This window comes from Neodiprion fabricii, chromosome 2, assembly GCF_021155785.1.
Source record: "Neodiprion fabricii isolate iyNeoFabr1 chromosome 2, iyNeoFabr1.1, whole genome shotgun sequence".
Lineage (NCBI taxonomy): Eukaryota > Metazoa > Arthropoda > Insecta > Hymenoptera > Diprionidae > Neodiprion > Neodiprion fabricii.
This window is the reverse complement of record NC_060240.1, coordinates 33,564,660-33,581,560: the sequence shown is the minus strand read 5'-3', so window position 1 is coordinate 33,581,560 and position 16,901 is coordinate 33,564,660. Positions and strand designations below refer to the sequence as shown.

Sequence of the window (16,901 nt, the reverse complement as noted above, 5' to 3'; positions counted from 1 at the left end):
CTACGTTGCGTTAGAGAAGCGGTTCAACCAGTGCAGATTAATGGTAACATCACCAGGGTCTTTCGCCGGGGAAGCTAAACTCGCGGTCTGTCATTTAAATTTGCATACAATCGGCTTTATTAATCATTGCCAAAATAGTCCGAGTTGTACAAATTTCGACTTCAAACACTCTCACTTGCACTTTACAGCTCGTTATGATTTCGGCTGGTTGTACGTACTTAATACCTATACTAGCTTTAAAACCCTCGCTCGCTACAGCTTGCTCGGGGTCGGTTGCCCCTAACAGATTTGAAACGCGACCCACAGCAACTTTAGCTCTAATTGAACGACGTTATTGTCATGTATTCCTATGTATACTATGCCAACTACTCACCAATTGTAATTTGTTGATCCTAGTCGGTCGGTTTTTTTTCGGATTCAAAATGTTATCTGAAGCATGCATATTGTTTTGATAGTACAAGACATGGCGTTTTCAATAATCAAACTTGTACACTTGAAAATTAGCCCTGAAAGTCAAAAGTCACCAGGTCAAGGACCCGAATAGCCAGAACTACGGAGCGCTTGTCCTGGAAGTCGAGTTCCACCAGGTAGCGGACCTGGGGAGTGCAGAGACTATGGAGTGCTTGTCCTGGAAAGTCGAGTTGCACCAGGAAGCGGACCCGGAGTGCAGGATCCACGGAGATAGAGAACCCGGTACTCGAAATCTGCGGAGCGCGATTCTCATACGTCCGCTCTACTGCGCGGTTGTTTCCAGACTGAGGAATTCGGTTAGCTGATTTTCGGTTAGCAAGAGAAAAAAAATTTTGGGTGACGTCACTCATTGAACATCCGAACATCCGAACATCCAAACTTTGGTTTCGAACTTTAATACTATGTATGATTGTCCTAGTTAGTACGATTTCAGTTTTACGTATCTCCACACGTTATTTCATATGATGCTTAGAAAATAGCGTTTCAATGCATTACTGCCAAATACAGGCAAAATAGAATAAGTAAAGACACCTAACAGTTATGATAACATACGTCAAAAGTATTGCAACGTGTCGTATGCCTGCATGTATATAGGATAAGCAAGGACGTAATCGAACGTTCGAAAAATAAGAAAGTAGAAGAAGTGATAAAACTGTCGTTACGTTCTAAGTAATGAACAAATAATGGTAAAAGTACGTCTAATTTTCCCGCAATACAATTTCTGTTCCACTCACGAATATATCAAAGTGAATAGCAGCATGCAAACATTTATTTTATCACAACCTTGTACGTGAATGTTACCTGCACTACATATTACAGTATTTTTATCTCTATTTCAGCGTTAGTTCAGCCTCATGTTATGACCGGATAATTTTTGAACAGCGAAATTAGACGAAAAGCATTGCAGGCTGAGAGTTTTTAAAAGTCGAGTATCACTATTCTGCTTTGATCAAAATTCAAAAGTCGCGGGTGCCGAGGTGGCCAGGGTTATTCGTTCCACACTGACTGAACAAAGACGCTTCGATACACTTTGCGGTATTCAACACTGATGACATACGATGCCTGCCTCATCCCTTTTCATCGTTCTATTACACGTATATGACAATATTTCGACGAATCTCAGTAACCGGAGTTCATTATTGTTGTCCCTTTATTTGCCAGCTCAAGCTGTTTTTACCTGCTCACGTCAGTCCGTCGGCTAATCAGTAATCTCGTCTACGGTTAACGAGCTGCGTCATAGCGCGTCGTATAACGCGTAGGTAATTCTGTCAGGCACAAATGCATGTAAGCATTCACACCGACGTACTGACCTGTCAAGTAAGGATCCACCAGAATATTACAGGCAAGTTGGAATATGGTTGGTTGATGACTTCGTTTCTAATTGCTTTATAAACCTTTTTACTATGTTTCTACGTCACGTATTACAAAAAGGGACATTCAAATCTACGCAAAACTGAATGCCCACGTACAGTATTACGTAGTATTACAGAGTATTTGATCGGACGTCTCCAATGAATTGAAATGGTATAAAAAAAACTTGACGATACAAGTTCAGTCACTGTAGAAGTAGAGACAACGTTGATTCCTGCAGATCAGTGCTTTATCTTTACTTCCATTCTATCGCTTTGTCGATAGACCTGTAATTAAACAAGTTTGCAAAACGGTAGACGAATCGGTTGGACCTTTGTTTTTATCTGGGAATTTTTATAATATTCGCAATCATACACATTTTTTAAACTGCAAATATTCCACTCTATTCGTATCACAATTGTACGAGATAACAACAATTCCCGAAAAAGCACCTCTGGTGCACCACATTTAACGTACTTGGCGAAAGGTTTTTGCACCAGAGGTGCTTTTTCGGGGGATAGAATTGTACGGATAAACGTGACTGAGTCAGTACACAAAGTCTCCGAACGTATCCACGTACACACGCCAGTGGTGAGCAAGAGAGAAGGAGAAAAAGAGCAAGAAGGCGAGAAGATCTCGCGTGGTAGTCAATGTAGGAGTCGACGGTAGGGATGCTATTTGTCGAGATCCTGTCTAGATGGGCATACTGAGTTATTGTACCGAGTTCAAACCAGCTGAAAATCGCTCTTCGCGATTTAGCCGTGATACGTGAAACAGAGTTTGCTCTGCACGGGCACGAATTCCTATCGATTTCTTATTCGAAATTCGATTTAAAACCAACGTCAGACGCCGACGAACTCTTCATATTCCCGTGCACGATGTCACGTTCCGCTGTGATGCTGATATCAAAGTTTTCGATAGACTTGAAATACTAATAATTGTTCTCCTTTGTTTTGCGATATCGCCAGTTGCTCCCGACGCGTGCCTCCGCGAGACGTTAGATTAGACTAATTGTGAGGCACACTTTGGCGCAGTGAAAGAGGGCGAGAGTTCCCGACTGCTGGAACGGGTGCCCCGGTTGTCTGGTGTAACTGGCGCCAGTGTCCGATCGGGCGGGAAACTGATAATTTACTGTGCGCAGACCTGAATGGCGATATATACGCATGTACATACAATAACATAACCGGTCCAAGTCTGCTGGAGTGCAGCCATTGTGCTCAAGACAGCCCTAAGAATCCGTTGACAGCTGTTTCTCAATCTCAACCTATATGCAATACCATTATCAGGAGCTTGCGGCAAAAGGCCGCCTCGTCTTGCCGCGAGAAATCAACAATTTTTCTCCACCGCGTAGCGTTTGCATTCTCGCGATTAATTAAAGGAGTTATCTTGAACGAAGAGGAAGAGCAAAATTTGCAACGCGATCATTTGCTTCCAAGTATGCAACGCGATCGTTTCGTAGATAGGCATGAGACGCGTGCTGATACCGCAAGCTCGTAAAATGTGACCCAATTTCTAAGCCTTATTATCGTCATGCCTTACGCACTTCTGCCACCTGCGTGAACGTGGTTTTAATTGACGAGCTGCCTGCAACGGTGCAATTAATCTGACGAGAGAAAATTTATGTCCCAGGTCGGACAGATTCTTGCGCTTTGCACACCGCGTCTCCTTGAATTGTACCTGCTTCCGTTTTCCTTACACAAAGATATAAAATGCTAGCAAGTTTAATCCATTCTCAAATGAATTCTAAAATCAAAATATTGGCATTTCTAATACATTATTTGAATTACAACCGAAGATCAACTATCGAGAATATGAATTAGCCTCGTGGATGCAAGACTAATTTTTCCAGCTATAATTTCGTGGTAAAATAAGACACATTTCTGCAGAGCTTATACAATCAGAGTATTTTTCATCCCCTAGACTCTGAATTCCATAAAGTTCCCTACGAGATTTTCAAACAGCCTCTTTTCCTACCGTTTCGATTTCGCTACTCTAGTCTTTTTTCGTTCTACAACCATATACCTGTGTAATACCGAGCCTTCGTGACTATGGAGCGTGATATAGTAGGCGGGTCATACTCACACAGCCGAACGTTGCTATATCACGTCGCGGTTAAGAATCGAGCAACGGTACCCGATTACTGATATCACGTAATTTATTACTCTATATTCGCAAAACGCGCAACGGGCAAGGCCCTCGTAAATACTTCTACCTCTGACTCAGCCGATTATTTTCTCTATTTGATTTAATTGTTTTTTTTTTTTCTTTTTTACCATTTTTTCTTTGTTGCTTATTTTCTAACATGTATACTACTTTTATCTGCTTTTTTTTATCCCCTTTTTTTCTCGTCCGCGGCGATGAACGTTCATAGATGCTTGTTCGCGATCGTTCGACCGATCCGCTCGATGGCCAATCTCAAAAGATCCGGTATATCGATGTCCGGAAACAAGTTTGCGCGTTCATTTATCAAAATCCCAGCATACAATGAGAGTAAAAAAAAAAAAAAAACACAACAACAAAAAATAAAGACTAATGAAAAACAGACGTGAATGAAGTCGTTCTCAACCAGACACGAAAAAAAAAAAAACAGAAAAGGTAAAAAAGATCCGTTAATTTTTTCCCCATTCTCATTGTTCCTCTGCGGCAAAACAACAAGTTCATTGCACGTACGATCCCGCAGGGTTTGAAATCGTTATCGCCAACGGGCAGAGATTGGGTCAGCTGGGTAGTTCGGAACTTCGTCGATAGCCGATGAATTAAAATGGAAGTAAAATAAGGCGTCCAACGTGTGTGTGTGTGTGTGTGTGTACGTTCGTGTGTAGCTACAACCGGGTGGTTTCAGGGCTCGGCGGTAGCTGCAGGAGCCGAGTAACTTATGGCAGCCGATCGTATGTACGTCAGTGTGCAGGACCGCCGGGCGGTTAACGAAGTGGGTTTAGTATCTAATTGTTTTGTTCTGTTCGACCGGTAACGTGCCATTACTGGTTCGACATTGTAAAACACTTCCCATTGATAGGCCTTTAGCCCGATGACTGCAAGCCGTCGCAGTAGGCCTATTGTTCGCCTCGGCTGACCCAGCCGCTGAATTTATATCGCAATTAATATCGTCCGTTGCGCGCCGTTCGATTCGCCCGCTTCCGCCCCGCGAGCTTGGGTTTCATTTTCGGTCCAAGAAAAAAGGGACGGAGAACCGGGCGCGAGGAGGTTTCCCCCCAAGATCTCTGCTGAATTTTAAACAATAAAAAGAACGGCGATATTTTGTTTTTTGCCTTTTTCTTCCGCCAAACAGATTTACCGATAACCCCGCGCAACCTCTGCGCTCTTGTCGCGTTATTGGGCAAGAGTTTAAAATGTCACGAGCCTGCAAAGCGCGCACGCGCCGTCTCCGCGTGCCGGCAAAAGAGTTGACAGTTACCGGACCTGCGCGACATTAACAAACGATCATCGCCGAGGGCGACAGGTACGAGTCGCGCCATCTTGCGCGCACCGGCGACCGCCAAGAGTCGCGTAATTGCTGGTAAGTAGTCCGTAATAATCGACAACAATTGATCCAAGCATAAAAAATTCTCGACGTACATTTTTTTTTATCCATTTTCAAAACCCGTTCCCGCTCACCCTGCATTCTCACCATACCATGCACCGATCCATTGGAGAAATGTCTGATGTTGCACGTTCGAGTCGCGGTTAAAAAATACGGAGGCGAAAGCGCGGAAGTGCCGCGGTGATCTAAAACGCAATCGCAGCCTCGGCATCCAGGCTTTATTGTTTAACGATCGTCCCTCGCACGTAGAGGAGTTTGTCCATACGCGCGCAATAATTAGCGAGGTGTTACGAAGCACCTCTACGTGCAACCGCACTCTCGTGAACAGCGCTGCCCGAGTCTAGGAGCCGTTTGCAAGCACGCGGGTGGGTGCAGACAGGATGGCCTGAATCCACCGCGCGCAGCGGCGACGCCTCCGTTATTAATTATAATAATTAGATAGGTGGGCACCGACTGGCCCGCGGCCATTTCTGTGCTTTGCGGATCGTTCCGAGCACCGCTTCGACCCCCCGGGTCCAGTTCGCGCCTTGGGAGTACGGAGAATGTTGCTGTAGGTACAAGGCACGCTGGTTGTCGTTACGATTTTTTAAAGAAATATGTATAGAGGAATTTTCAGCTCTCACCTCTCGGCGCTGTCGTTCATGCCTTCGGGACCTGCGTTCACCTGTTGAAGGAAGCCAATCCGTGGAAGCGGCTCCTCGCGTTGGAGATCGGCGAGTGTGGTCCACGGAAGCGGCGCCTGGACGAGCTCTCTAATTGAAGAGTCTATTGTGGTCAGGCTGGGAAATCGGCTTCTACGAAGCGAGACGGGAACGCACTGAAGCTGTGGACAAAGTTCAAAAGCGATTTTGAAACGGGCGGAAAGTTCGGAAGATGGCGATCAGCAAGCGAAAGAAAGCGAGCGTTGGATCGTTTCGGCTTGAAGCCTTCTCCAGTCACTTGAGAGCCGTTATTGACGGTATGTTATAGCCGAATCGACGAAGCCACTCTTCGAAGAGTCGGTCACGACAGCTGTCGATTCATCGAAGGGGATCACCGATACATATGGTACTCCGGGAAGTCGATTTATTAGGCCATCATAGTCATCGACAATTACGTCAATTATGATTTATGATTGATTAAATCGATTTCAAGCTGAAGATTGGACCTACGTATCGCGAAGTTACGGAGGAGCAGCTATTACAATTAACTGTAGGTCGATCGAAGAAACCAGTAAACTGTTATTGCACAGTACAACGAGTCGATAAGCTCGAGCTTACACACATAATGCCTTAGTCGGTACATTACACCACGATGTAGAGACGAATGCTTCTTCAGCTGGAGATCGGAGAGAAAGATGATGGGATATTCGTACCGAAAATCGAAAATCTAGCGAGTCTCTTCGTTCCTTGTGACAAAGGATGAGCAAGAAACAAGGCGGTACGAAGCGGTTGGCGAACTGTACGAGTATAAATGTCTCGGTACCAACCTGCCGATGAGGTTCATCGACACGTCTGGCGATAAGTCGAGAAACAACCTTGCCCGGTTCTTTCGGAGGAAAGTTGCTGCAGTGGCGACTAACGAATCCAATAAATTAAGCCAAGGGACGGACATTAACGTATTTCATACGCGTACCTTATACAGAGATAAAATTTCATCGCAATGGCTTGTAGATACTGGCAATAAGGTGTAATCTCAGGTGGAGAATAGCTGCGCGGTGCGTATTATAACAGCCGGTTTGTGCAGCATGGGTACCTACGTGCGTACGTAAGTGTGTCCGCATCGCGCCGCCGCGTTACATCTGTACGTATAAACGCGCCCAGGTTCTACAAGTGCGAGTTCAGTCGGCGGCGCATGGATATGCAACTGGTAAGTTACGAGTTACGATGCGACGCAGATCCCCGCAGCCAAGTACTAATGGGACTAGTCCTAGCCGCCTAGCTCTGCAGTGACCGCATACTCCAGACTCAGGAGTCATGCAGAGCCGACCGTAAGCCACGGCCATAGCTTTATTATACCGCGACTTCTTCGCCGCTTCTTGCATTCAAAAATTCGGGCGTCGGCCGGCTAGGCGCACCCTTGAGCCCAAGGCGAAATACTGCGCCTTATTGCTATACGCGGACGCGAATTCATGATTATTCCTCGCCTTTGTAATTGCAATTTATTTGGCAAGCAAGAAATCTCTCTAATCCAATGATGAACGCGGATTGAAATTGCAACAGTTTTCGGATTAGCGAGAATATCAACAAAATTCATTTACGGAATACCATTTCCGCTATTCGGGATCGTTTTTTTTTCCCCTCAAACGGTGAATTTTTCTTTGTGCATAAAAATAATTACTGTTTACCAAAAATGACGCTTGTAAAATATATTGTATAAAGACCGATCTCGTTCCGGATAATAACGTGCTGTGATTGTTCTTCGATCGTGTAACGATTCAAGTAATGGGCAAATCTTACGGTCGTGTGCAACAACTCGAAGTACCCGTAAAAAAAAATTCGTACAACCGAAACGTTTGCCGCCTTGAACACCGTGATTCTCGGTCTGCGGTTACGGTTTTCACTTAAAAAAAAAAAAAAAAAACAGAAAAAAAAGCTGCACGATCCGCCTGGCAATTGGCCACATACTTACAATTAATATTCACATTTTGTGGGGCGTTAATGGAGCCATGATTACAGCCTTAGCCCAGACTAGTGGCGTGCGCGGTGATTATTCTAAACGACTTTAAACCAAGCGCGCTGGTTGAGATATCGAAGAAGGTCAGAGGCGTCGCGAGGGTCCAACGACGTCGGGCTTCGTGCGGGCGGAACGACGCTCTTCGCCGCCGCCGCCGCGGCAATCGCTTCAGAATTATCGCTTCCAGGGTCATCCGTCGTTCCACAACCGGCGCTTGCGGGGGTCGTAACTTATTCTCACCGAGGTAAACCTGCGCCGCGTGTACGTCAACGATACCCGATGCACCTTGTGTCCGTCGGCCATTAATGCTGTAATTCGGTTAATCGAGCCTGAAACGTGTTAGATTCCCTCTTCTTGTCTCGGTGTATCCTCTTTCTATCTCCACCAATTTACAGGTAATAGATCGTATTCGGTATAATTTTATGGATCGAAAGTTACGATCAAAAAATAAGAGATATACGTCCCACGAGTGGACCATTTTATTACCGAAGATATGATCGATGTTGAAATCCTGTAACGCGTTACTTTTCGCGATAAAACATGGTAACGAGTCCGATGAGACATATTATTTTGTTTCATCCCTATACGGCAAATCCACAGCAATTACGACACGGAAGTTTAGTCCTTGCGGAATTTTGTTCAAGTAGAATCATTATTCGAAGTAACCTATGGATTCTCTAATTTATGGGTTCTAAGGAAAAGGTGGATACAAATCCCGGTTTTATTACAGTCTTCTATCTTCGCCAAAGACGAAATTGTCTACGGGTCGGGACATTCTTCATTCTTAAGTATCGATTACGAAGATTTCCATAAAAATAACCTCCGTTAAAAGAACTCGCCAGCGATCAGTAATTGACACGGAAGGTGCCGTGTGCACGCGTGTCGCGGCGACACCGAGACACGGTCGTACATAAATATGAAGAATGTATTTCAGGCTTATATAGTATAATATAACTCGGGGATTAATCCCTTCCGCAAACTGCAAACCGCGTGTGAGCCGGTAATCCGTATTAAATTGACAATTTACCCAACTGAATCGTCGACGTTGGTTCACCCTCCCGCCTGCAATTACTCAACCGCTACGACGCCCGTGTAATAATTCCCCATACCAGCCCTGTTCACCATGCAGCGTTACGTGCATACATATTACAGCCACGAATACAGCGCGGCAAGTTGCAACCTTATACCTACTGTGCACGTCTGCAAGTTTCGCGCACGACCGAACTGACCGAGCGATAAGTCCCCGGTAGTGACGTCACTCCGTCGCCGCGCCGCGCCAACTTCACCTATGCGCCGGCTAGTGGACCCAGTTTGGGCCCACCCCGTGAGTGACGGACGGGGCCCGCTTCCCGGACGGATCGGATGACGACGCGAGGGGTCATAAAGCGAGACGAGACGTGTCTGGTGAATTTTTAAGGCCTGTTGCGGAGCGCGGTAATGTCCTGGGAAACTATTGGCCGAGGTACGAACGGTTTGCCTTATCGAACAATGCGGTGCTGCCGGGAGAGACGCCGCTGGGCGAATCGATGCACGACACTCGAGGTGCCGATGCCGAGAAATGCATCGAGGAGAGCGGCCGCCGAGAGAGCGAGTTGGCGGGTTAACCTGACCCGTAGGTACGTGTAAACCTGCTGGACGTTATCTAACTCCTTTCGAGTAATAGAGACAAATAGTGAATTCAGGTACGCGATTGCGCCAGGCCTCTATTCTTGGACCGGTAGAAGGAAAAGCCTCTCCCGCTGCTGCGTGAGCGATAAGCCGTGAAAATATCGCCGCGAGCTTTCTGCTGCGGACGATTGCCGTTTTACAAACGTCACACCTGAGCTTTTTATTCCCGCAGTTATCCCGACTCGTATCGCGGATCCTCCGCGTTTCCATTGTCTCTCCGTGTAACTCTCTCGACTTCGACTTATGTCTTCTCCTCTTATCGGCAGCCCGCTTCTGCACGCCAGCCTCTCATTGTCGCTGGACCAGCTATCGCCTGGTCTCTCCGTTTCTATGGAGTAGCAAATTATTAGATCCAAGGGTACCCACACAGCTCCGACAGTCACTGCGTGTTTCTTACGCCCTGCATTATTGCAATCCAACGACAGACTACCGGTAACGATCGTCGGCTCCGAGACTCGTCGGTGACGCCGCTGTGCCATCTGATGGCGGACAAAAGTTTACGGTTACTTGAAAAAGAGTAAAATCAAGAGAAGCCGGCCCATGAAAATTTAAAACGACTGTGTACGACTTAAACTTTTCAAGCACACACGCCAATTAACCATCTCTGCAATCAGCGGCTTATTGTCCGTGGATGAAAAAATATCTGTACGCGAATTAAAATTTGAGTACCTACGCGCGATGCGTAAATCGAAAAGTTATGACTCAGTGTCCACCGCGTGCTTAGATGAGCAACTAGGTGGGTGGGTTTGAGTGAAATTGCTGTCGACAGCCGCGTGGCGTGGCAGAAAGTCCGAGGTGCGCGTATCGTGTGTAAGCAGCGAGTGCACATCGCCCCGTGCGATGGTTTCTCAACGTGAAGTAGATTTTCGCGTGGAACCGACGCAATTTGAAGGAAAGGCTTCTCGAGTATCAGCCGTGTACCTATCGCGAAAGACGGGCAGTCGCGTCTAATATAAATAAATACACGCATTCCAATGAGGTAGCTTGAATGAACGAGGAGCAGGATCGGTGCTGCCGAAGCATTGCCGTGTGTCGTCGTCCGATGTAAAACAACAGAGCACAAGAGAGTCCCTCTGTGGCAGTGGCCCATTTTTGACCATGTTACAAGACCATTATTACCAGGGACATTACCATAACACGTAGATGTTATTCAAATAAGTAGCTCCGAGAGAGACGTACTTTCGACTCTAGTCTCCGCTGACGGGTATAATGCGAACTTCGCCAAGGAGATGAGCGACCACCGCGTGTTCCGGGATCCTGCAATTGATACCGCGTTCGCATTCGCGAGCAGAATATCCATCTCCCGAGTCGCGTAATGGCGAAAATTCGACTCCTGATAGCTGCCCGCCAGGTCGGTCGACCATTAGGCCTTTTCCAGACCTTTCCGGGACCTGGTTGAGGCGAGGAGAGCGGGGAACGCGCGTGTTCACAATCTAGCATCTCCGACGGCGCGGTCGGTGCCGGCCGTGTATTATATGCCCGGCTATTCTAACTCGGGTATAAACGTGCGACGGTGGCGGGGGCGGGGGCCTACGATGTCCACCAGGAGGCAGCGATATATCTTCGGGCCCCGAGGAAACTTGGAGGACACAGAACGGCGACGCGCGTACCTCACCTCACCGTCGAACTAACAACTACTTTATTTTTAGGAGCGTAAGCCGGCTATTCGAAGCTGCAGGTACAGTTAAACACACGATCCGAGCTGCCTCGCGGTTCCGGCGGGTGTCGGATACTTGAGGAATTTCATTCTCAAGTTTAGGAATTTCAAAGACATACAAGCCACCTCACGCCACGCGGACGGTTGAGGAGTATAAAATTCACAGGGTCCGTGTACGTGTGGTCGATTTGTCACTTTCAAACTAGTTTCACATGTCAGCGTACAAATGATCAAATGTTATTCGACAATGGTTAGACACGTGCGAAACATTTTAGCGACATGATCCGCAAGCTGCAACGTAGATGTAAGGCATGTACATAAGTTCGGGGATTAGAATTAGTCAAGCGTATATGTACGACAGATTTAAATGTCATTCGAAAGAAAGCGGCGGTGATTGTTAATCCTTGGTGAAGAATTTCTTGAATATATGGAAGTCGTGGGAGGATACGAATCTTCACTTTTTTACGTTATCGCGTGGGTGGGACTCTGTCATTCTCGTGTGTTGCACGAGGATACACGTCTACTTCAGAAGCGCCGCGATGGCACGAGAAATGGTCAAATTCCTGAATCCCAACACCGTTTCAAAAATTCGTTCGAAAGCTTGAAATGAGAACTCTGTTTCACGAAACTTTAGGTGCAACACCTCTGATCGCAGGTCGCACGAAGACTGAAGGAAACCAGCAATTTTTGCACACCGAATCGAAAGACCTGAAGCCGAGCTTGCGCCTGGATTAATTTGATGCTGGGTACTCGTCTCATTGTCTTCGAAGCAAAGCTCGGCAATTAACGCAGTATACCCTTTATCTGCGATACGGCAGCAGAGTAGAAAGTCAACGGGCACGCGCTGGTTCTGCTATATACGAGTATAAACGTACATATGCATACAAGTATAGTCTAATGCACGCTACTAAAATATGAAAAATTCCGACAATACGTGTTATATACCAGCAGCGGAGTGTGCGTGCGTCCGTCTGACGCGGTGACCGGGTTCGCGCAAATCAAAAGATTGCATCTCTCCGAGGCTGAGCCAACTGTTGCTCCAGCCGAACCTACTTCGGCGCAAGTATAATCCGTGTATAGTGTAAGCAGGTATTTGCACATACGCAGCACGTGCATTAAAGGCATGAACGTAGGTACGTAAACGAGTGCGACACACGAAGCCCCGTTATTATTGTTGCCCGTTATCACCGTGCTTTTTTCCTCTTTTTGTTATCACCGTCATTATTGTTATCATTGTTATTACTGTTATTGTTTTGTCAACCGTAACGTTGCTTGGGAGCTTGTAAGCCTCCCCGCATTGGTGTATAGATCGTGGCCAACGTATATCGCGGTGCTCGGCTATAATACGTCCCGGGGGTCAAGACGGAGAAATTGCTGCACTCTTGGTATACCTACGGTATGTTATTTCGTGCCGGAGTGCAATATGCGCGCGAATGGATTCGTCGCGTGCGCAGGTAGTGTACGTTTTAAACTGCGTTGACAGCAACGCGGACTGATTAGAGACTGCCGGCCGCGTTAGCCGCGTATTATACACAGCGCAGGTATGCGACTTTTAACGGTATTATATCTTATATTATTCATATCATTTCGGCGTTGAATTTCACTCGCGCATATTGCGTTACAGCGCTGCTCCCCGTATCCTAAGCCCGGGCACACGGATGGTTATTTTTATCGAAGACACTGCAAAATCCAAAGATTCAACGATAAGCTGCTTACAGCGGCTTATTTATATTATTATACCTACGTAGGTATTATACATACCATACACGTGTTATAAACTATTCGTCTCTATACGCATACCTCTGTCTCGGATTTTCGGAGCAACATTTCACACAAGATTGTGAGGCAATAAAACTTCGGCCCGATCAGCCTACGAAACTAGTTTTTACAGTCAGCTTTTTATTCAAGGAAATAGCCGGTCACAGTCCGAAAAATTCCATTAGCAAAAATTACTCAAACGATAATTCGACGATCGTATTTCTGACTCTACAAGTTCTCGGGTATTTAAAAAATGAACGACAACTTTTATTCAAATCGTCTTTAAGCCCTCGAGATTCACTTTTGCCTGCATAGACTGCCTTGTGGTAACGAGAGAAAATAATAAAATTTCCTCTAGACACTTGTAAATTCGATAGATTAGAACGGAACACCCTATGCAGGTGATTAATTTATTATTTAATTACATCGAGACTCGTTATAGTCATACACGCTGTATAAGGATGATCCGCGGTGTTTGGTCCGTTGTTTCACAAAGGCGCCGCGCCGATAGATCGATATAAATCGATTTACGAACGCCGAGGATCATTATGACAATGATGGTCCGTGCTCAGAATTTAATTGAACCCTATCCGTGATTGTCTCGGTATACCGGATTAGGCAACGTCGAACAATCCACCATTATTAGGTGTATTTAACATCACACCAAGTACTTTTTCACTTTGCTTGTATAATTTGGGAAAACACGTTCGTCTACTTTATTCCTTTATTCAGCTACCGCGCAATATTTACAATGAGATGCTCGTATCGAAACAAGCATTTTGTTTTCGCCTAAAGACCGAAACAACACCCTCGGTACTTTCAAGTGAGGCGGGTCGCCTGCGAACAGGAGTTGACTTGCAAATAGAGGGTCAAATATTTTCGACGAATATCAGAAATTGCCATTGCTTCCGTTTACGTAAAAATTTATTCTTGAAATATTTATGGTGCAGTGCAATGTAGGAAAAAAATATTTCTTTTGTTGTTGGCATTGTATATTTTGAGTTCATTTGTTTGAGAGATCGAACTTCGATACTTGTTATTTCAATTTCAAGTCTGTACATCCTAGATGAACCCCGGTCAAGTTTATCTGCAGATTATTTCGAGAAAATCCTATCAACCAAATGAGCGGAAGCCTGAATATAGGTGATCTGACCCAAGAATATATTCCCGAAAACAGAAATTGACGAGATAAAATCAAACACTAGGGGAAGCTTGGTAAATCATTCGATACTGTAAATAAATAGATGTGGAGAAAACGCATCATTCTCGTATGGGATTCAATCTTGTACGAGGAACGTGTACGACATAACGACATCGGTATTTCAGTATAATATAAACGACGACAGCAATGAGGTACCCGGAAAGAAATGAAATAATTAATCTGGTCGATTAATTAGACCGTCTACAATTTACATTCCTATCCGCAGTAGGTAAACGTGCGTCGTAAGGCAATGCGGGCTGTTGGCTGCATCTCCGATTATTTATAGATTGTACAACATATTAATAGAGACTTGGCTCTACGTGACGACGATTATTAATTTCCAATATCAACGCGATCATTCGTACGCCGTGCACCGTGCACGGCTCGTATAAAATTCTCCCCCCACGCGATAGGTCGGACAGGTAAATGTGCACCGGGCATACGTATAACAGCTGTAACAAATATCATCTCCACGCATCGCAAAGAGGCTGCACGCTCGCCGAGCTCGACGGATACATACCCGTACTTTATACCTGTGCCCGTATTCACTCGTGTGGGGGAGTCGATGGCGGTCAATGCCACGCAATGCGGAGACAAGCCCGATAACGGCCAGGAGCAGCGACTCCACGGAGGCACCTTCCTTATACATACCTGATTGCGAGCTGCGTGTGGAACGCTGGGTGCTCCGTTCGCCGTCCGTATGGGTGGAGGAGCGTGCTTCGGCAAACGGCATCTGAACTCGTCTCGAGCTCGGCCTGGTCTTCGAACGACTTCATACGTGCGGAGCGAGAGCTTCGTGCGCCAGCCGTCCGAATCCCCTTTCTCGCGCGATTCTCGGATCTGAAATCAGTCGGTGATGACGATAACAAAAAATCGACAACCTGACGTGTTCCGCGATGATTGCGATTATCGGTAATTCGAGAGTCTGATACGACGAAGAAAATCTTTCACAGCTGAATTAGAACGCTGGTACGGAATCAAAATGGCTGCCGATCGCACGCTTCGAATATTATTCCGGCCGTACGACCGTACTCGGGGATAATCATTCGTCGAGAGCTGTTGAATGGTGAATAAAATAATAGCTGGAATACTTCGTTATTCGTTCAACCGGAGACTGAACACTGGAAATTTTACCTCATCCTTCCGGACAAGTTCGTCGAGTACCGTAACTTCCGATCAGAACAGTTAAGCGTTGCCGGTGAAAGAAGCTCGAGAAATCGTCTTATGAAACGGATATTTATCTCGAAAGATTTTCAAGGATCGAGCCGGCGGCTTTACGGCAGAATCCCCGCCGTTCGATGCTTCCGAGAACATTACCGGCCTTGATAATCGCTGTCTTGTAATCTAGTGATCCGAAGAGAGCCGCGTGTATAACCTACGTCATGCGTCTGCGAGCAGCTGAAAACCGTTGCCCGATACTTAAATGATATTAGAAAAAGGAGAAACAAAAGTTGTCGAACAAAACGTGACACAAGTAATAAACGAGACGTCATAGGTGTGTGTATAATACTCCCGATCTCCGATCACTCGATCAAGATCGATTCAAAAGAGTGGGCAAAATTCGCGACAGCGTCGGCGGAGCTCGTTGAACTGCACGAGATCAAGCAAAACATAATGCTTGCTAGCCGAACGAAGGCAAGGAAAAAAATAAACAGTCAGAGTCTATAGAAAGCAAAAAAAAAAAAAAAAAAAAAACAAATGCGGTCAGCGATAAGCGGGTACAACGTCAAATTTGGCGGGAGATTTGAATCGAGCCGAAGGAGCATCGGGCGATAATGAGAGAATCGATTGTAAGTGAATACGAGTGACCGGCTCGCGGGCTTTCATCCCGCATTACAAACGCGTAGACGGGTAATAATGATCGCGGGGGATTTAAAAAAAAAAAACTCGTTTCGAGTCAGTGGAGGCGGCGGCAATGGCTGCGGAGCGCGCACGCGTCTCGCCTTCCCGCTCCTCGACGACGCGGTAGCCTCCGTTAATACCGTCGGTTTGCCGGCTATCGGGAACCAATTGACCGGCATTATGTCCGCCGCGTCAGGCCGCCCCGGGCAAAACTAACCCTTAGGGCCCCGGTCATAAGTTTTGCCGCGTAGGGCGTAGCTCGGGCCCCGGATAAGATCTGTAATCTACAAGGAAACCGAGGCGCCTTTCGGTGCGCCCGTATCCGTGCGTTGTGCCTACCTAGAACTCGGTGCTCCCGGTGCCTCGAGGAGATCGACGCGAGTGCCAGGAGCCAGGACCGCTTTCCCCTCCCACTGGCACAACAAACTCGTAGCTTGTCCAAGTTTCAACATAACTTAACATAACATAACTTCAAGACGAATTGATTATACGCGGAGCACCGAGTCCGCCGTACAACGTTCTACATTCTGACACGAGATTCTATTATCTTTGTGGTGAAAAATTACCCTCGAAGCGATGCGACCCCGACTATACTCGGCTTATTCGACAAATATTAGCAGCTTACTTTATAACAGGGACGCCGAAGCCGTGTAACGTATGCAAAACTTTATTCACCGCTACCTTTTTCGGTCTTGTGACCTCCCTTCGTCGCGAAACGATCTATCGGAATTTGACATTTGTTTCTTTGTTGTTTTTAT

The 16,901-nt window shown here is 46.3% G+C and overlaps 1 protein-coding gene across 1 annotated transcript in view; it reads right to left on the bottom strand.

The window, feature by feature from the left end:
• Positions 1 to 16,901, bottom strand: part of LOC124175628 — a 32,438-nt gene that overhangs the window by 12,242 nt on the left and 3,295 nt on the right. Inside the window, exons 2-3 of the mRNA XM_046556027.1 lie at positions 14,953 to 15,141; positions 5,986 to 6,185 (exon numbers count right to left, since the gene is read on the bottom strand). Coding sequence (XP_046411983.1) covers positions 5,986 to 6,185; positions 14,953 to 15,141 — 389 coding nt within the window. The remainder of the gene's footprint in view (positions 1 to 5,985; positions 6,186 to 14,952; positions 15,142 to 16,901) is intronic.